General features: G+C 41.6%; 1 protein-coding gene across 17 annotated transcripts in view, besides 2 other annotated features; it reads left to right on the top strand.

The window, feature by feature from the left end:
• Positions 4,913-5,911: an enhancer, noted in NCBI's record as "MFCS4". NCBI's record gives its function as "enhancer in the epiglottis, soft palate, and pharyngeal apparatus" and the evidence as "EXISTENCE:transgenic organism evidence [ECO:0001131][PMID:19369396]".
• Positions 5,313-5,529: a conserved region, noted in NCBI's record as "conserved region; 217 bp ultra-conserved sequence". NCBI's record gives the evidence for it as "COORDINATES:sequence similarity evidence [ECO:0000044][PMID:19369396]".
• Rnf32 (ring finger protein 32) overlaps positions 10,163-21,628 on the top strand; it is a 34,891-nt gene continuing 23,425 nt past the window's right edge. For 2 of the 17 annotated variants that reach the window (XM_006535775.4, XM_030254724.1), the window contains exons 1-5: positions 10,163-13,326; positions 13,998-14,063; positions 15,344-15,438; positions 15,992-16,256; positions 20,473-20,615. In XM_006535775.4, coding sequence (XP_006535838.1) covers positions 15,424-15,438; positions 15,992-16,256; positions 20,473-20,615 — 423 coding nt within the window. In that variant the 5' untranslated portion in view covers positions 10,163-13,326; positions 13,998-14,063; positions 15,344-15,423. Of the gene's footprint in view, positions 13,327-13,399; positions 13,816-13,997; positions 14,064-15,343; positions 15,439-15,991; positions 16,257-20,472; positions 20,616-21,628 lie in introns of those variants that run through there. The other 15 variants (XM_006535782.3, XM_017321036.1, XM_006535779.3 and 12 more) reach the window with 13 other exon arrangements.

The raw sequence follows: 21,628 nt of genomic DNA on the forward strand, positions 1-21,628 counted from the left end.
AATTTATGAAATTCCTAGCCAAATGGATGGACCTGGAGAGCATCATCCTGAGTGAGGTAACACAATCACAAAGGAACTCACACAATATGTACTCACTGATAAGTGGATACTAGCCCAAAACCTAGGATACCCACGATATAAGATACAATTTCCTAAACACATGAAACTCAAGAAAAATGAAGACTGAAGTGTGGACACTATGCCCCTCCTTAGAAGTGGGAACAAAACACCCATGGAAGGAGTTACAGAAACAAAGTTTGGAGCTGAGATGAAAGGATGGACCATGTAGAGACTGCCATATCCAGGGATCCACCCCATAATCAGCATCCAAACGCTGACACCATTGCATATACTAGCAAGATTTTATCGAAAGGACCCAGATGTAGCTGTCTCTTGTGAGACTATGCCGGGGCCTAGCAAACACAGAAGTGGATGCTCACAGTCAGCTAATGGATGGATCACAGGGCTCCCAATGGAGGAGCTAGAGAAAGTACCCAAGGAGCTAAAGGGATCTGCAACCCTATAGGTGGAACAACATTATGAACTAACCAGTACCCCTGAGCTCTTGACTCTAGCTGCATATGTATCAAAAGATGGCCTAGTCGGCCATCACTGGAAAGAGAGGCCCATTGGACACGCAGACTTTGTGTGCCCCGGTACAGGGGAACGCCAGGGCCAAAGGGGGGGAGTGGGTGGGTAGGGGAGTGGGGGTGGGTGGGTAAGGGGGACTTTTGGTATAGCATTGGAAATGTAAATGAGCTAAATACCTAATAAAAAATGGAAAAAAAAAAAAAAAAAAAAAAAGAAAAGAAAATACAAACTGAGGGAATCCTGGAGATGGAAAACCTAGAAAAGAGAATAGGAAATAAAGACATAAAAATAACTAACCATACAAGAGATGGAAGAAACAATCTCAAGCATAGAAGATATGATAGAAAATCAATACACCAGTCAAAGAAAGTGCAAAATATAAAAACGTTCATGACACAAAACGTCCAGGAAATTTGAGACAATAGGAAACAACAAAACCAAAGAATAATACAAATAGAAGAAGGAGAAGATGGTCACCTCAAAGGCTCAGAAAATATCTTCATCAAAATCATAGTAGAAATTTTCCCTAACCTAAAGAAAGAGATGCCTATAGTCATACAAGAAGCCTACAGAACTCCAAATAGTTTGGACCAGAAAAGAAATTCCTCCTGTCACATAATAGTCAAAACACCAAATGCACAAAACAAAGAAAGAATATTAAAAGCAGTACGGGAAAAAGGTCAAGTAACATATAAAGGGAGACCTATCAGAATTACACCAGACACTATGAAAGCTAGAAGACCCTGGGCAGATGTCATACAGACCCTAAGAGAACACAAATGCCAGCCCAGGCTACTATACCCAGCAAAACTCTCAATTACTATAGATGGAGTAATCAAGATATTCCATGACAAAAATAAATTTACACACTATTTCACCACAAATCCAGCCCTACAAAGGATAATAGATGGAGAACTCCAACACAAGAGGGAAACTATACCCTAGAAAAAGCAAGAAAGTAATCTTTCAACAAACCCAAAAGAAGATAACCACACAAACATTATTCCGCCTCTAACAACAAAAAATAAGCAACAATCACTATTCTTTAATATCTCTTAACATCAGTGAATTCAATTCCCCAATAAAAAGACAGAGACTAACAGACTGGTTACATAAACAGGACCCAACATTTTGCTGCATGCAAGAAATGCACCTCAATATTAAAGACAGACACTACCTTAGAGTAAAGGGCTGGAAAACAATTGTCTAAGCAAATAGTCCCAAGAAACAAGCTGGAGTAGGCATTCTAATATCAAATAAAATCGACTTTATACCAAAAGTTATCAAAAAGATAAGGAAGGACACTTCATACTCATCAAAGGAAAAATCTACCAAGATGAACTCTTAATTCTGAACATCTGTGCTCCTAATGCAAGGGCATCCACATTCATTAAAGAAACTTTATTAAAGTTCAAAACATACATTACACCTCACACAATAATAGTGGGAGACTTCAACGCCCCATACTCAGCAATGGAAGCAGAAACTAAACAGAGACACAGAGAAACTAACAGAAGTTATGAAACAAATGGATTTAACAGATAGCTACAGAACATTTCATCCTGAAACCAAAGAATATACCTTCTTCTCAGCACCTCATGGTACCTTCTCCAAAACTGACAATATAATCAGTCACAAAACAGGCCTCAACAGATACAAGAAGATTGAAATAATCCCATGCTTCCTATCTGATCAATCACCATGGACTAAGGCTGGTCTTCAATAACACCAGAAACAACAGAAAGCCCACACACATATGGAAGCCAAATACCAGATCTAACCTCAGGCTACACTGCAGTGGAGCAGATGCTTCATCTTGTGCTTCACAGCTCCTGCTTCCAACACCAAGACAGTAACACACCAGGCACTGCTTCCCCAGATCACGTGAAGATGTGAAATGTTTGGAACGGTTTCTACTGAATGTGAGTTATATTCTCCCATCATAAAATGTGCAAAGGATTCTGGAACCATCACAAATAATGAGCAGCCTGTATTGGCTTATTTTTTTGTAGATAAATAGATATATATCTGTTTAGATAACTGAATGTATATATATTGAAATACTTAATGATTTAAAATGACCACACATCCTTTTTATGATGAAATAACTTGTAATTTTTTGAAGTCATTGTGGAAATCATTGAGTTAGCAATTTTCTATATAATATGCACAATGACAATGTTATAAGATGTGAACACCATGAATGTGCACACTGGTGATGTGACATAAAAAACAAAAACAAATAAATTGAATTTTAAAATGCATGCAAATGATGGCAACTATTTAAATCATTTCAGTTTCCTCGGACATTGCAGAGAGTTTCTGTGGAAGGAGGTGGGATGACTAAGAAACATTAGTAGGATCCTGAGTGCTGTCCCAGAGATAAGAACAGGATGCCAAATAGGTGTAACTGGAAGGCTCTACAAAAAGGTCTGTCTACTCAAAGAAAACAAAAATAAAGAAAAATGCCATTGTTTGTTACAGGGGATGGAGCCTAGGACCTTACATACGTGAAGCAAGTGTTCTAATATTGAGCCACACCCCAGCCTATGTTATTGTTCTATTTTATATAATTTCTTTCATTCATTATAATTGTACATGTGTGTGTGCATGTCTGTGTGCAGTGTGTGTGTGTGTGTGTGTGAGAGAGAGAGAGAGAGAGAGAGAGAGAGAGAGAGAGAGAGAGAGCGCTAGCATTCTCCTTTTTGTGCCATATATGTGTTCTCTGGTATAATCATAAAATAAAGGATATAAGAAGCCCCAGAGATGCTTTCCCCTTTAATTGCTATTTCTTGTTACTTGGCCACTAGCTAATAGACATTATTTTACTCTATGCCAATGCCTGCCTCAGAAGAGCTGCAATAAACATGTCTTTAATGATTATTTAAAAAAAAAAAAAAAGAAAAGAAGAAAGAAAAGAAAGAAACACAAGCGCAGAGCAATCCAAGGGAAAGGCTGGTTTCAACTGGTGCTGCAGAGAAACAGGGTGCTCACAAAAACTAACTTCAATCAAAACTAAAACCCGATGGAAAGTTAACTCAAATATATTGTAGTTTTAAATGTAAAATGTTACTCTGCAAAACTTTTAGAAGTCCTAGGAGAAATCCTGACACCAAAACCACCCATTCTGGGGAGGTAGAGAGGGATTGATTAGCTGGACTTCATCAAACTTATGTTTATCCAACAAAAGACACTGTTAAGAAAACAAAGCCATATACTGAAAGAAAATATCACAAGTTCTGTTTTCTGCAAAGGATTTGTATCAAAAAAAATACAGTAACTACAATAACTTCAGTTTTCAAACACAGGCACAAGGATTGAACAAATACATAACCAAACAGACTGTGTAGCTGACAAGGCCTCAGCACCACTCTTCATCTTGGAAATTCAAACCAGGCTGAGTGGGAGCAGAGAGGAAAAGCTAACAGGACCACATTCTAATGAGGGCGTGAAGCACCCAGAACACATCTACTGAGATCCAGGCAAGTAGCAATACCTTGTAAATTTAGCAAAATTTAACACTGACCACGGGACCCAACAACTCATATTTATCCAACACTGCAAACACATGCTCACAGGGAAGTCACATGCAAACACATGCTCACAGAGAAGTCACATGTAAACACATGCTCACAGGGAAGTCACTACAGGGATGTCCGTACTTAGTTGCTTGTAGTTTTCAAAACCTGGAAAGCACCCAGATGTCCACGAACCAGGAAAGGAATAAACACAGTGAGGTTCCATCACTGACAGAATAAATCTTAACAACAAGCCATGTATGCATGTAGCGGCATGCAAGTATTTCTAGTGCATTCTGCCAACTCTGAGCCGGATTTCAAAAGTTACATATTGTAAATCTTCCTGGATGTAACACTGTGGACTAGGCAAAGCTACAGGCAGTACAGACAGGTGAGCTGACACGGCCTTAAGGAACCACCCCAAGTAAACTGAAGAGAGCAACTATCCCTGTGCCTGTGGTTATGTTGTAAAATCTGAGTGTGGTGGTAGTCATGTGACTGCATCTGCCATGGAACTGGGAAATGTAAAAGGACTCTGTATTTTATCTCAATATACTTGACTTTAAAAGTACAGGCACATCAATACAAGTTAATAGGACTGATCTTCCTGTAGAGTATGAAGCCAAGGAATGGTAGTGAGTATTTACGCAGACTACCCATGGATACAGCCCACTGCTACTGGCAATGTTTGGTAAACACGCTCCGGTTCCCGCTACTGCTGAAAATGGAGATGAGCACAAAAGCAGCACCACTCGGCAGCCGGACTCACGTCCTCACAAAGCTTCCATCCCAGCTTCTAATGCTTTCTTGATTTCAGCAATCATTAGTTTAGAACTAGAAAAAAGACAGAAGAGCAGTGCTAATAAAAATAATTAATCTTGCAGAGTAACCAACCCCACTCAATCAAAGAATCTGAGGCCCAGTGTTCAGATTGAGATTATATACCTTTGTTTTTTCACCCAGTTTTTATACTGTTTAAACAAGGATTTTTTTTTTAAGCCCTGACTTTTAAAAGGTCATATTGTGCAACATTTTTCTAAATCTTTGTCTGGTCTCACAACAAGGTAAGTTTCCTTAATGCTGCTACAAACCAGGTAAAAGGCATGCCGAGGTGAAAGTTAAATAAAAAGCTATCTCAAATAGCATTTTTAAAAGGCAAACATCAACCTTGTAAGTATTAAAAGCACGTTCTAAAATCCACTCTGATGACAGTTTAAGAAAGCTGCTTTTATGTGCTGGGAGCCTGGCTCTGCAAGGCCTTTTAAATGCCAGTGTTTACCTAAAAATGCAGGCAAGGACCAGAATCTGGCCTTGAAGAGGCGCCTTTTGACTGCACACAGTGAACCCAATCTTTAACCAATAAATTGTTCCACACCTTTGTCTCTGCCAAGAGAGGCAGAAGTCTGCTCTCACAAGAACACACAAGCCTCTTTAGTCAGGTGGCTCTCTCCTCTGCACCTCTGTACTTGTTGGTTTAGAATCTCTGAGTGACAATGCACATCACTGATGCTATGGGGGTTTGTGCTGTCATCTGTGCTACTGATTGTGCTTTGCTTTAGATCAAAGCGCAAAACTTCTAGAAAGACACGCAGACCACAAAGTGGCAAGTAGCATGCCATGTTTGACACAGCAAACAATAAATGACTTTCATCAGCCTGATTAAGAATCCCATGTTTTCAATGCTAAGTCTGATGTCTGAAATGATAGAACTTTCTACATTCTCAAACAAGGAGTTTCAAATATGAAGGAAAAGACATAAAGAGAGCCCACATACCACAAGTTCTGAAATTCCTACTGTTCAAAGAACTGCGGTTTAACCTGCTATTGTATAAAGCTCATTGTAAGGTTTAAGTTGAATAATACACATTCAAACCAAACACGCTAACACACCACTATTTTCTCAGTTGGAAACAACTTGTGGTGTATCTCTCCCAGAGCAGACTGCATCACCAGCCTTGGCCATGTTCCACAGTGACTCCCTGTGAGCTTTAGCTACAGGTTCTCTCCACAAGGCCCAGCATCAGACATCTTTTCCTGTCTAGAGTTGGAATGACAGGAACTTCACCTGGACTGTTTACACTCTGTCCAAAATGCCACCATAAGCACAAAGTCATCCCTTACCCAGAGCCTCTATTCCAAGGTGCCATCTGAGTGCATACCATATGATCTGACCCACTCCCTACACAATTCTGCAAGATGACAATTACTTCATTCGTGTTCTAAGTGAAGAAATTGAGACAAAATGCTACAAAACAAAACAAAACAAAACTTCCCTAAAACTTCATACATCAAGTAAGTGGACCCGGTCTGGATTTGAACATCTCTCTGTGTCTTCCTCCGTCCTCTGACCTTCATTTTCTTTGTAGTACTAAAGATGGAAACTAGGGCCTTGTACATGCTACACAAACATTTTACCACTAAGCTACACCACCAGCCCTGTTTTTTTTCTTTGTACAACCCAAACTTTATTACACCAATGGCAGCACCCTAAGTTAACATATGCATTAATTACCATGGACCCTAAATAGGCAAATAGCAAACTGGGATACCAGAGTCATTGGCCTGTCCTTTGTGTCGCACGCGCATGCGCGCACATATGAGTAACAATGGAGAAAAAATATCCAAGAATCCCTGTTCAAATGGCAACCATGGAAGTGGCAAAGAATGGTTCTGAACCTTGCAAAAGCAAAGCACAGTAACAAGGCTTGCATACTCTATATAATGGTAGACATATTTTTGTTTGTTTGTAGACAGAGTTTCTCTGAGTGGCCCTGGGTGTCTTGGAACTTGCTCTGTAAACCAGGCTAGGCTTAAACTCAGAGGTCCATCTGGTTCTGCTTCCTGGATGATGGTATTAAAGGCATGTGTCACTACCACCTAGCTAGTAGACACGTTTTAGAGATTATTGAACTTATTAGGAATCTAAAATTCTCTTCCTCCAAATTTTATCATTAGTGTGTGTGATGTATGACATGCACGTGGAGGTCGGAGAACAACCTTCAGGAGGAATTGGGTCTCCTCTCCCACCCTTACGTGGGTTCTGAGGATTGAACTAAGATGGTCAGCCTTACACAGCCAGTACTTTCCCTACTGACCCATCTTGCTAGCTGTAAATGTATACTTAATGACGGTTAACCTGAAGGTTGTTCTCCGACCTCCACGTGCATGTCATACATCACACACATTAATGATAAAATTTGGAGGAAGAGAATTTTAGATTCCTAGTAAGTCCAATATACTATATATATATGTATATAGCATTCTAGCCCCATATGGCAGAATACATTTTCTCCTTCTAACTTCATATACTCAATTTCCAGACCTTACCCTAAAGCCTCTACATCCAATAAGGTGTACACTTAAGAATCCACACACCTGAGACCTCTACAGCTGCAGCCCATATATGTACATGCACAGTTGAGGCCCACATACATTGAGGTCTACATATCTGGAGTATACACAGTTGGGGCCCACAAACTTCAAGTAGACTTCACATATCTGGAGTTACACACCATACCAGAAGTCCACACACCTGAGGTCCACATCTCAGGGTCCATACACCTATGCCCTACACATCTAGAGTTCACACATTTGGGGCCCACATACCTGAAGTGCTTATACTAGTAGTCCACACTCCTGGTATCTACACCTCTGGAGTCTATACATCTGGAGTCTTCATACCTGCACATACCTCCCTTCCTTTCTCCTGTTCAACCATGTCTTCTGAAGTCTTAGGGCTGTTTCCCTACTTGTATACCTTTTGCTTTTCCAGATGCTTCCCCATGCCCCTTATTTTGCCAAGTCTTTATCTTTGTTCATTCCTATGGCTATCCAAATCTTCTGATTCTAAAGCCTGGCTTCCAAATCCAGCCAGAGGATTTCAATTAAAAAGAGCGTTCCAAAGCCATCACAAAAGGGCACTGCCACAACTGAAGCACTACCCAGATGCACTTAAATATAGATGGTGTCCTTAAACCCAAACCTGCTGTCCTTGAGTATTAACACAATTTCTACATGACTCGTTTTAAGAATAAAGGATAGTGACAGCTTCTATAACTAGATTTAGTATGTGTGGAAATATAACCTATCAGAAAGATCAGTTACTTTTGCTAAGAAACTATCCAGACAAAAGAAATGGACTTTTCTCTGTGGAAAGTCCTTATGGATTCAAAGTAGTAGTGCAAACAAATATTGTATGAAATAAAGAGTCATTTACAACTTTATATTGTTTTTCAAAAAAAAAGGTATCTAATTCAAAATTCTTCATTTATAGAAAAGGCTGGGTGTATAAACTACAGAATATCAGTTTAGTGGCCTCATTTTTAACACTTATCTGTGAATTCATAAATACTGAGCTCATGGACTGATAGCTTACTTGAAAGGTTAATAATGATACATTTCATACGTGATGCTGCCCAACCCACCATTATGCTGTCTTTTCTTTATGTGCTTATGTGCAAACATTTTTACTTACCTGGAAAAAGCCAATAACATGGACCCCCTAAAAATAGGGGAGGGGCAAAACTGCAGATTCATTTGCAAGTACATGGTGGGACTCTTCAAACTTGGCTTTAATCTCTCCAGCCTATGCATACGCACATAAAACCAAGTTAGTCTTTAGTAGGATCCTTTCTTTAGTTTCTTGTCAGTTCCCTGTCTGAGGTGGACAGACGGATGGTCATGTCTCCCCAGGAAGAGTCACACAACACCATGGTGAGGTGAGTACGGTGAGCTCCGGTGCTTCCTGCTTCCAATTAGGACCAAAAGGAGAAAACCAACCATGTCTATCTCTGAACTAGAGCTGAGGCACAAAGGATACAATTGAATTTAAAAGCCCCAAAGAAAACCCCAAAACACTGTGAGGGTTGAGTGTGGGGAGCTAAAACAAGACTAGAAAACACTGAAAGTCTTGATCTACAATCGTCAACAACCTAAGGAGCCTCAGAACTCATGCTAATAACCTATTGGCTTTAGATTACATCACTCAATGCACGTGTCCAGTTTCAACAGGAAAAGACATTGTATGCAAGAAGGCAAGAAAATGTACTTTCTGAAGCCAGAAGGCAGCAACAGACAAAATCATGGCAGAGAGTCTGACGTTAACAAAGAGGAGATTAATGAGATAGTGGCTACTATGGTTAGGATATTGTCTCCAATGGTTATGTTAAAAGCTTGGTCTTCATTGTGGCAGTGAAGACATGATGGGAAGTCCTCAGGCACGGAGAGAGCATCCTCTTGGGAAAAGTAAGGGTAGAGTTAGGATTATGGTCAAAGCAAAAGGACCCAAAGTTAGTTCTTTTGTTACAAAAGGCCTGAGATAGGCTCTGACTCAACAAGGCTTCTGGTCAAGCCACAAAGACTCTTCCTCCCTCAGCAACTCCTACCATCGCATAGCATAGCATCCAGTATGAGGATCTCCAGAGTCACGCTGATATTGGCATCATGTCTATAAAATTTGAACATCAAACTCAATAGTACTTTTTTTTTCTTTATAAAATAACAAACATGCCCTGCTGTAGTAAAACTCATCAGTCACATGCAATAGCAGATCAGAAATATGAGCATAAAAAAGGAAACGGGGGAGAGGGGGCTGGAGAGAGAGATAGCTCAGCATTTAAAAGCACTGACTGTTCTTCCAAAGCTCCTGAGTTCAAATCCCAGCAACCACATGGTGGCTCATAACCATCCATAATGAGATCTGATGCCCTCTTCTGATGTGTCTGAAGACAGCTACAGTGTACTTAAATATAATAATAAATAAATCTTTAGACCGGAGCGAGCAGGGTCAACTGGAGTGAGCAGAGGTCCTGAATTCAAATTCTGAAGCAACCACATGATGGCTCACAACCATCAGTACTGCTACAGTGTACTCATATATACATAAAATAAATACATTAAAAAAAGGAAACAAGACGGGATCAAAAGGAAATACAAGTTGAAAATACTGTAACAGAAATGAGAATCATCTGGGATGGCTCATCAGAAGAATGAGCATGTCCAACTAAAATCTGTGGGCCAAAGATTTATCAGCACTTTCCACTAAAAGAAGAGTACATGAAGAAGTACCACATCACCAGGAACTAGGTAAATTCAAAACCATAATACAATCTCCTACCTTAAAGGACTTTTTAAAGGGGAAGCCAAGCATGGTAGCTCATATCAGAAAGATCATGAGTTCAAAGTAAGCTTAGGGTAATATTGCAAGCTTGTCTCAATGTCAAGACAAAAGCAGGAAACAAGTGTTAGGAGACGTATGGAAGCACTGACGCTTCAGACCTCGCTTGTGAGAACTAAATGTGGTGTGACTGCTGTGAAAACCAGTCACATATTCTGACCAGTGATTTCACTTACATAAAAGTGGTAAGAGATATAAATCTGAATGCTTATGGCAATACTCATGTCTGTGAACATCTGATCATAATCAATTGTGGTATAAGTGTATAGCAGCATTGTCAAGCTATGATATCAAAGGACCTGAAAAATGCCACATAAAAGAAGCCAAACACTTATGTATTGTATAGGTACATCTAAGTCTATGGACACAGAATATAAATTGGTGGCTGCTAGGGGCTAGGGTAGAGCAGACTGTAACATTGGTGTAGGGTTTATCTCCACTGTGCCCTACAGAAATGTCTTAAAACTTGAGGACACCACGACAGCACTGTGGACATATCAAATGCCACCGAGCTAGTCACTCTATGATGATCAGTGTTGTTCTACATGGATGTTACCTCAAAGAATTTCATTTAAAAATTGATGGAAAAGATTGGGCATGATGGTGCACACGTGAATTCCTTGTAATCAGGAAGGATACAGGAAGACTGATTTATCCTAGGACAGACTAGGCTATATAACAAGTTACAGACCACCCGGGGATACCAAAAAAACAAAACATTTTTTTAAACAAATGAAAAGCTCGGGAAGCTGCCACCAGAAGACCTGAACTTTTAAGAAATGTTCAGAGGAGTCATGCAGAGAAAAAGAAAATAATTTAGGGCAGAAACTCAGAACTAGTCTGTTTTTCCACTTTCCAGACTGACCCATTTGTTCAATGGAAAGGAGTGATTACTGGGTTACAAAAGTTAGGATAAAAAGAATGAGTGACAACATGTTATAACTCACATATTTTAAGAGATGGGTAAAAGGACCAGCAATCCTTTACCAGTACCTGCACTGGCCAGGATATAGGACTATGTTACTGGACTCAAAAGAAAATTTTAAAAAATATTTTGAAAATCAAACCACTAGTCTTCAAAATCGGAGGATGCAGCATATCTCCTGGCCAACCTATTTTAGATAGCAAAACATCATGAGTTAAATACTTGGATAAGGTGGGGAATTTTTAAATGGGATTTTTATTTTTTATAACTTTATAAAGTTGGAGAGAAATACCTCAAGACAGAATTAGTAGGCATTGTCCAAAGCAATTCACATACAGTATCATGTTTTAACTTCATCACAACCCTAAGTTGTGGTAACAGAATCCCTATTTTCATTGAATTTCTTTTTGCTCAAAGTAACAGAAAACTAGACCCACAATAGATGAAAAGACCAAGAGCTGGGCTAGCTCCAGGGCTCAAACTACATCACCCATCTTGGACTGTGTCCAAATCCCAGTTCTGCCATTTCCTGTATAATCTTCTAAGGTTCACCTGGTAGCTCCACACCTTCAGGCTCTTACCCTATGATGCTAATGGAGCAGATGCAGCTGCAGTTTCGTGTCTTTTCTTGTTCCCACATTCAGTAGGAAGAATTAAAGGAATTTTCCAGTGCTCCCCCCAATAAAAACTCACTTGAGTTCCTGTGACTAGCCCAGCTAGGCCAGCCCCCCAGCCCCCATCGTATAATATCATGATGGTTCATCATAGTATCAGAGTTTCCAACTAGTTTAGATTGGCCACATATTCAGTCACAGAATAATGACCAGGACTACTGTTGGGGTAATTAATAGATGTCCAATGACAGGATGCAACAAGGCCCCTTTGAAAATAAGAAGCCCATAACTCAGGACAATAAAGCAACTTGTTAAAATTCAGACATCCAAAGAGTTAAATGTAGGTTTAAACTCAGGTCTAGCTAATGGCATCCAAAAGCTTTACCCTCTTAGGCTTCAATAAAAACCAGTCTTAGGAGAGCACAAAGGTGGGCCTACTGCTCTCCTAAAAGCATCACTCACTGAAACAAAAGCTAAGATTATACTACTTCTTGAAAGCACCTGAACTAGCATGTGAAAATTCATAACTAACTCATTGTGAATTTGACTTTTAAAACAGTTGGCCTGCTATTAATCTGCTTCTACAAGCTTCAAGTAGTAAGAGCCAATCCAGAAAGTTCATTGCCAAGAAAAAAATCTGTAACTTTTAAGTGGAGTTTAAAATTATATTGTTCCAGAGACTTATCATGTGTACCAGATTTATAATGACTTTTGGGACTTCTTAGTGACAGAATACCAATCTTCCAGCTCGGTAACTTCTGTAGACTTTACTTTATGGAGGATCTCGCCTTCTTGTGTTTTCTTTGCACTTCCAGGTGAATTATGTACAATTAAAGTACAAAAAGGCATTCCAGGCAGGAGAAAAATCAATACAATATTTCTGCTTGGCACCAAGAAGTGAAAGACTTTTAAAGGACCCCAGGGAATCAAGCCTGGTTCAAAGGACAGCGCGGGGATGCAGACTTAAGAGGGGTAGGAGGCAATGTCTCAGAGTGCAGAAGGCCAGGAGCCGCAAGGACACCTCTCTCCACCCTCACCTTCAGAGAAGCCTTGAGACCCTAGATCTTGGAAGGAGCCACTAGAAGGGGCGAACGTGAAAAGGCCTGCATCCCGCAACACACAACAGGCCACACGATACCGGGAGCCAAGACACAATCGTGACAACAGTAGGAGGGCGGATGGCGACGCCACACAGCTCGCAAAACAGTCGAGGGGCCGTTATCAAGTCTTTCGACTGAGGGGACAGCAGAAAGCGCACTCCAAAGAGCCGCACGGGTCAGCGCATCCTCGGGACGCATCACGCAGCCTGGCTGGAGGGCAGCGGAAAGGACGCCATTCAAAAACCACACGTCCGAGGAAGAGACGGGAGAGCCCGTGCACGCCACTCCACGCGCCTAGGACGCGCGCCTCACGACGACGTAACCGCACCAGCGCCGGACGCTGACGATACGCGAGGGGCGGAGCCATGATGTAAGCGCGGGCGGAGCCAGCCGCTCGCAGCAGGTGAGATGAAGGGGGTTGGGGGATGTCTGGCCAGACTGCGGGGGGGGGGGGGGGGGGAGGAGGGGGGACCTGCGAGCATGCGCACTGAGAGCCAGGCGGAGCCGGCCGGCGGGCGTGCGCACCTAGAAGCGCAGAGGCCGCTGGTTGCCGTGGCAACGAGGAGCCGTTCAGAAAAGGTGCAGCTGAGGGACAGGAAAGGCCGTTGTGAGTTTGTCCCGCAGCGCTGTCTGAAGTATAAAGCTCTGGTGCAGAGAAGGGAGCGAGAGCCGAACGCGGGGTAGTGTTGGGGCGGGAGGTCCGGGTCGCTGTGGTCGGTCCGCGGATCCTGCCTGCGCTGCACAAGGCTGTGATATAACGAGGGACCTCACGGACCAGATTTCCAACGACTTCTCTTGTCTCTGGGGGCGTATTTTAAATTTATATGCCATCTCTCCAGTGCATTTCTATTGACGCGTTTATTAATTGCCTTCTGATCACTGAAAACAATTGGTGATTAAATGTCTTGTCGCCTAGTCCTGTGTTTTCCTACCTAGCACAGCCTCCTAACCGTGCGCAAGCTAATTACAAACAGGCAGTTTGCTGTTGTGGCTGTCAGTGCCAGGCAGAGGTTGTGTATTTCTCACCTGTTGCTAAACTAACGGGTCACCTCTTCTCTATGTTTTCTCATACAGTTGGACTACATCTGACACGTTTCGTTATCCTTTCAATTGTCAGTTTGCTAATACTATGGGACTATGGTAAGGCAATTTTTAACGCTCTTACCTTGATGTTAGTTACAACGGTACAATAAAAACCTGGTGAAATTGTAGACTAAGTAGCTACCTATGGTTACTGATGGTATGAATCTTGTTGAAAAAGTGAACTTTTTTATGATGCATATTTGGCGTTGCCAAATTACAGGCATTTTGAATTTGGAAAATAATAACAGTGACCCTTTAGTATTTTACATGCCTTCCTCCAGCCAAGGCCACGGTAAGGAATACTGCATACAAACTTCTCTCATAGATCTCCATGCCAGCACTGAGAAGTAAGGGGAACGTGAGCACATTGAAAACTGCCCTAGGCTTCTGAAGGGTCTGAACAGCTGCTGGTTCTTTGTCTTAAATCAGGTGTCTCACACATTAGTTCCTATGGGACTTACTTTCCTGTAATCTTTTCAAGTGTGTGTTGCAGTGCTGGGGTTAGAACCCAGGGCCCCATGTATGCATGAATGCCTAAGCTGCTCTGTGAGCACCTTTCTGAAAGTTAGCTCCTTGATACTATTCCCTTAGGTTGCTTTTTAAAAGGTGCTTTTTCTCTCCACTGTAGAATATTATGGACAGCCTGGTCCCAAAACTAGAAGGGTTAATACCCAGTCTGTCCCCTCATTTTTAAGGGAATTGGAGCAACAGTCACCATTTATGAGTATCTTATGCAGAACAGTCCCTTGGAAGCCCTTAAGGAGGTTTTCTCTTAATATAATAATCCTGCAATGTCAGCATTTTTGTGGTTTTTTTTTTTTTATAAATGCAAAACTAAGCCAGAGATGCTTAAGTCGCTTGCCCAAAAAAAGTAGAAAGCAGATTGGGACTCGGTATCTGTCCCCCATATTCTGTCCGCCTGTGTGTTGGCCAGGTTGAAGGCAGTCGGCATGTGCCATACACCCATCTTCTTCATTGTTTCCCTTCTTGCCAAAACACAAACAGCATGCTGCTTTCCTGGGCATCTCTGCTCTTGCTCCTGCCATCTAGCACACACATTTCTCTCTTTAAGACTTGGGCTAAATGTTGTCTTCAAGGGTTGTTTATTTACTTAGTGTCTCACTTTGGTCTAAGACTTTGCTCTAAGACTCTGGTTTTGCTTCTAGATTGTTCTTTCTAGTACCATGGTAAGCTCTTTGAGGACAGGGCTGGATTGGGTTAGGACTATGTAAATTAGACAGGGCAGCTCACGCTGCTCTGTGGCTGGCATTCCTTTTACCATCCCCAGAGCCCTCGTAGACTTGGATGTTTACATGCACTCTTACTTTCTGTTACAGCAGAAGAATGGAAGTTATCGTAACGTGATGTTAGAGATCGTTAAAGCCACACCACAGTGTTTCCTGATTCCTGATACAGCATGCTAAGAAATAAGGTACTCCATCCTCCTGAGAACAGACCCATGCTTTTATTTACAGGGGGTAGCCTAGCTGGACTTTCTGCAGGTATAAAAATAGTTTACAAACCTTGTGATCTTGGGGAAACTGTGAGCAGAAGTGGGAGGTGCATGTGATATGGGTAACAGACAGTCTCAGGGTGCTGCTTGCACACATCTCCTGGCTCAGGGACCTGGTCCTGCAAGAAATGTTTAAGTTTTCACCAGAGAGCTTATACTTAAGAGCAAGATTCCTTTTAAGGTTTGCCTGGAGTCTAATTTAGTTACAGCAAAACAGCAGGGTCTTAGTTAAGCACCCACAGGTTTGAACTTATTGGTTTATAATTAAGGCTCCAGTAACTAATTGGAAAGATTGCCCTTTATTTCTACCATAGATGTTGGGCCTGGGATTTGCTCTGCTTAGGTACTGCTCTGACATTCCTTCCCACTGACTTGGTGATCTGCCACCAGGGAACAACAAGGCCTCCGTTTTCTTCTAAATGGTGTTACATGCTGGTCCACTAAATAAGACCTCCTACTCCCATGTTTTTAGGATCGTTCATCTAACAAAGGTAACTTAGCAGTCACTGCAGTTGCCTTACAGGACCACCTATTACATGATCTTCAACTTGGACATCTCTCGGTAGCAGATCCTTGTAAGATAAAAGCACGAAAGAAAGAGAAGAAGTCAAAATCTCTCAAAAGAGATGCAACAGCCATCATAGATACTGGGCTTAGAAAATCTACAGAGGGTCCTAACATGGAAGATCCAGAGAAGGAATATGTTCTAGACCCCACACCACCACCATTAACTTTAGGTAAGCTAACCTGATCTTTTTTCCTTTGGCTTAATGCTAATTAACCCAGTGTAGCCTTGTCAGGCTGAAGCAATGCTATATTTGGGGTAAAGAGACAACCATGACATTTTCATTTTATTAGCAGCCAAGAGTGTTGTTAATAAGGCTTTAATGCCAACTCTTCATCTGCCAAGGTTTTTTTTCACTTTGGAGAACTGTCCATAAACAAGATGGCTGTTGGCAATACTCTTTGACTACGCTGCAGCAACAGGGGCAGGTGACTTGCTTTTGTGAGTCTGAATTCCTGGGTGTGTACATTGTGCCTGGTTTTGTCATGTGCCCTGTGGCACTCCACATACTGCCAGAGTTGGATTTGTGCCTCTGTATTTTGAAGTCCTGCTGTCCTTCCCTTGCATATTTTTCTTGGCTTTGGGAGTCTCCTTCTATAGCCCATGCTGGCCTTCAACTCTTAATCTCCCCGCCTCAACTTCCTGAGTGCCTTGACTACAGGCATTTGTCTGTATCTTTTTGTTTTGTAAATGTAGTTTCCATCTCACTTCTTTTAAAAGAGCCTGGTTCCATTGAATTGAGACCAGCGTTGGTTGGTGTCCCTCCTCTGTAAGCTCCCTCCGGTTGAGGCAGCAGTGTCTCCAGCTGTGCATAGGCCAGCAATGGCGCTCATACTCCTCAGCCCAAACGTCTCCGAGAATTTGTGTGGTGATCCTTACTTGAACTGACTGTCTCCATGTTCCTTATTCTGAGGAACTTCTTGCCAGAATTCTCACAGCCTCGGTGCTTTTTGGTGAATGAAACACTTTGCCATTTGCTTGAATAACATCCACAAATTTAGTGTCTCTTCCATCTTAACTGGATCCCTGTTAATACACTTTATCTTTGGGGCCAGAACTTTTTCTTTGAGAGAAAGTCTCACTGTGTGGTTCAAGCTGCCTTAAATTCCCTCTTCCCGCCGATCCCACCATAGGCCAATATGAGTATTGCAGAAATATAATTGTAAAATTCTTGGGAATCTATTTTTCTATATTTAAAGTTTGGCACATAGACGATTTCGTCTTATCTTGGCAACCTCTGCACACAATTGCTTTCTGTGAAATCAAAAACTTTCCCCTTTCCCACTTGAAGGAAGCGCTTTACTTCCTGTGTTGGGTACATCTGGGTGACTAGCAACTCTGCTGTGTTGCTCTGCAGTGACAACAAACCCTAAGACTATAATACTGCCACAGTCTCTCTTATCACCAAGAAAACTGCAGAGGGACAAAGGGCACATCATATACACAGCCTGGATACACTAGGCAAGAATGAAGCACAGGGCAGTGTGAGATTGTATTGTGCTGCTTAGACTGGGGGAAAAAACCTTCTGACTTGTTTTTGGAATGTGCCATTGACTGTTTTCAGATGGTAGCTGACAGTGAATCATGGGAGCCTCAGACAGCACAACCAAGGATAAGGGAGCAGGGCTGCAGTTGATAATTAGCTCACATTAATTCCCTGGTACTCAGCATTATACCAGCATATTAAGACCATAGAATTCTTCATCACATTCTTACAATCTATTGTAAGTCTGAAATCATTTTATACTAGAAAGTTAGAAATAAAACATTCCTAGGTGACTAGGCATGGAAAATAGGTTTGCTTAGGGACGTTGTGTTATAGTGTGTGCAGGGGTCAGTGACAGGACACAGTGGGAGGCCTGCACAGCATGGAGAGGAAACTCACTCATTGCCAGTTATCTCATTTGCACCCCTTTTATTCCTTTAGCTGCTGGGGTAAGGGAAGAAAGTTTTACTTTTGATTACACGTTCAGAATGGCCAGCCAAGAGTGACAGGCATCTTGAGAGAAAGCTTTGTCACTGATGTTCACCACAAAAGCCTTTTCTCAGCTCTGATGCTTGTGGGGTGGGGTGCTATTGCAGACACAAGTCTGTTCAGTTCAGAATATGGCCTTTGACAATAGGATTCACTCCACCTACAACAATACCCATCATTGGTCTAAGAATAAACAAAGACTCATTGCCCAGTATGGTAGGCATTTAACCAAGGCAGGAGAGGCCCTGAGTCCGATGGCTCTAGGCTCAACTCAGCTTTTTTGTTTTTCTCCTGATGGTTTTAGTGTTGGTATATTTTACCAGAAGTAAATCTAGTGAAGTAAGTTAAGCTTCCTTATGTGTAAGTTTGGAAAATACAAATGTTAACATAATCTTTGTTTGTATATGTTTTTCATATGTGGAGGCATGTCATGTGCATCTGGAGACTTTATGTCAATCTGTGTACCAGATGCTGTCTGTGGAGATCTGTGTGGCTCTGCATTACCCTCTCCAAAGGGAAGAAGGAGTGGATGGCAAGGTTGGGGCTACCATGTGGGAAGTGACTGTCGTAGGCTTGAGCACTTACCAGCAGTGAAAGCTTCAAGAGGGAATTTCTCTTCCTCAAAGTGTTACAGCTCTATACGACAGACAGACAGACACTCTCAGACTGTCTTTGTTTATTCCTTGTACACAGGGCCTTATGTACATTTTGGGGTGGGTTGGGGTCTAAAGGCAGGTGCTTTCTATTGGCTTGGTCTGAGATGTTAAGGATGCCTCATCTGCATGTGGAGGGGCTTCGGGTGCTCCCCCTACATGACTGGAACAGTTCTCTCCAGTGGGTATCATGGTCACATGTCCCAGGACAGAAATGTGTAAAGAAGTAGATATAACTCCTACTGTTCTCAGGTATGAGGGTACTGGGGCTTCTGAATCTACTCAACCTTATCAAGTTTTTGTCTGGTGACACAGTTCCACTTGCTCCACAGCTAGAGGTTGGTATCACTTATTGTTTGAAACAAGGACCCTCAACTAGAATTCACCAGTTAACCTAGACTGGCTGGCTAGCAAGCTCTAACGATCTTCTGTCTCTGCCTTGCCAGCACTAGTACCACACCAGCCTTTTACTTAGATGATGGTGATAGAACCCAGGCTTATGTGGCTAGACCTTTACTGACTGAGCTATCTCTCCACTTTTCACATGCATTTTATAATTACTTCCTTTTTTTATTCTGTATTTTTTCCTTCATGATTTGTATTTTATTTAGGCCAGTTTCATTAAAAATGTCTCTTTTGAGAAAAATACATCTTGGATTCTATCTACCATTGGTTTTGGTTTTATTTTGTCTCCTGATTTCTTGGAATGTCTGCTGTTATCTTTGTTACTTCCTAAAGAGGAAAGAGTTTCTTCCCTTTGTTATGTTTCCTTTTCCTAGCATCTTAAGTAAAACACTCTTTGCAAACTTTGTTTCCCGGCAGATGCATGCAGATAGACATATCCCTGTGAATTGCTACTTATTCCCATATTGACTCTAGTGCTCTCATGGCTACTCAGCTCTTAGTATTAGACATCCTCGTGTTGTCTTCTTGGCTTTGTCTGTGTCCCAAATTATTGTGTCCCATGGGTTGAGCATCTGTTCTATGACTTTTCCTAGGAAGACATGGACAAGTCTATTTACCTAGAAGGCATATCCATTATCTGTGAGATTACCTTTATCTTTCAGAATACATGCATACTTCTACCATGAATTTTTCTATACCAAGAGTGCTTTCTGATAGCTCTCTGTCATAGCTTCCCATTCTTGTAGCATTTATTGTATATCATTGAAGATCTTGTTCCAGGTTGATTTTTTTTTTTTATGTACCTTTACCACTATTTACAGATGGTGGCTTACATTTATAGTCCTACGCCCAGGAATGGTGCAAGTACTTTTTCAAAGTGAGTCTCCCCATGGGATATAAGCTCATATGATGGGGCACTCATAAATTCAATTAAGGAATGTATCTTTGGGTAGCACATGATTGATATGCTCTTTGTAAGAGCATTGGTGAGGACAGCAAGGCAGTGCTGCAGATTGACAGTTAAAATAGGTGAGAAACATGAAGGAAAGTGACCAAAAAAACAGACAAAAAAAAAATTGGTATTCTTCAACTAAATGTCAGTCCTGCTTGCTTGAAAAACCAGTTAGCATTCAGAATGACAACAGTCTTGTATAATAAAAACGTAAGTCGTCATTGAGAACTTTAAGGGTCATTCACCACTTCCCTCATCCTTCCTGGAAAAGCATCTTGCTGTGTGTTGTAAAAGGCGAAGCTATAATGCCTCTGTAGAATATCTACATGCAGACTGTCTCTTTAAAATGTGACTACATATGCTAACATACATGAGGTTACTTTGTGTCTTGTCTTCCCTGTAGCCCAGAAACTAGGCCTCTTGCCACCTCCCCCGTTGCCACTGTCATCAGATGAGTGGGAGAGAGTGAAGCAGAGATCCCTTCTACAAGGGGACTCCATTCAGCCATGCCCAATATGTAAAGAAGAATTTGAGCTCCATCCCCAGGTACATAACAGACAGAGCTTTAAACCTGCCCCAGGTGGGCACTGCTTCCCTAGTAATAGCCAGTGAGTCACCCAGGTCAACCTTCCTTGTGACTCTCAAGTGAGAGATACAGAGACAGAGGGAACGTGTGTGTGTCTGAACGCCATCACTTGACAGTGTCCACTTACTGGTGTGTCACTTAAAGTTCAAGTGTACCGTTTGCATGAAAGAATGCTTTAAATATTTCAAAAAATGTGAGAATCCTTGTGTAAAGTAAAATCTTTGTTCACACATCTGTTACGATGCAAAGGCTGGTTTTCCCAGTTTGTAGAAAGCTTATGACCTGCTGCACAGACCATCGCCTGACTAAACTCTCAACTCCAGAGAGCCAAGGTCATTTATGCTCTCAAAATTTGTGGGGAACTGATGGTTTTCCCCAAGGCTTTTCTATAGTGTGTAGCCTTAGCTTTTGCATGGTAAGCACTGAGACAGCAGCTGAGAAGACCCAGCACAAATCCAAGCTTGGGTCCCCCAGACTTGATGGGCTATCCTGACTGCTCAGACTTGAAGATGCTTCATTATCTGCAAGGAAACTCACAATCATTACACTTTTGCTCTTTGGTAATGTGAATTACAAAGATGCTAGAAGTACACTTTGATTCCTACTCTCCAAGAGGACCTAATCTTATGCAGGAGGTGGATATTGGAAAGATTTTAGTCAGCCCTTGAACCACAAAACTGTCAGATGCAAGGCAGTTTATAATTTAGTGCTAGAGTACAAGCTGCAGGGAATCTTCTAACCTCAGCCACCCTATTCATTGTGCTGTATGTATTTAAACTAGTTGTATGAAGAATGAACATGCAATTATTTCAGGGTTTGTGTATGCATTTCAGTAAATGCCATTTGGTTTCGTTGAAGATACTAATATTGCTGTGTTAATATTGCACTTAGTATTCTCATATTAGATTTCTTAGTTAAAAACAATTTTCCTGGGTTAAAGAGATGGCTCAATGGTTAAGAGAACATACTGGCT

The sequence above is a fragment of the Mus musculus genome, chromosome 5 (assembly GCF_000001635.26).
Source record: "Mus musculus strain C57BL/6J chromosome 5, GRCm38.p6 C57BL/6J".
Classification (NCBI taxonomy): Eukaryota; Metazoa; Chordata; class Mammalia; order Rodentia; family Muridae; genus Mus; species Mus musculus.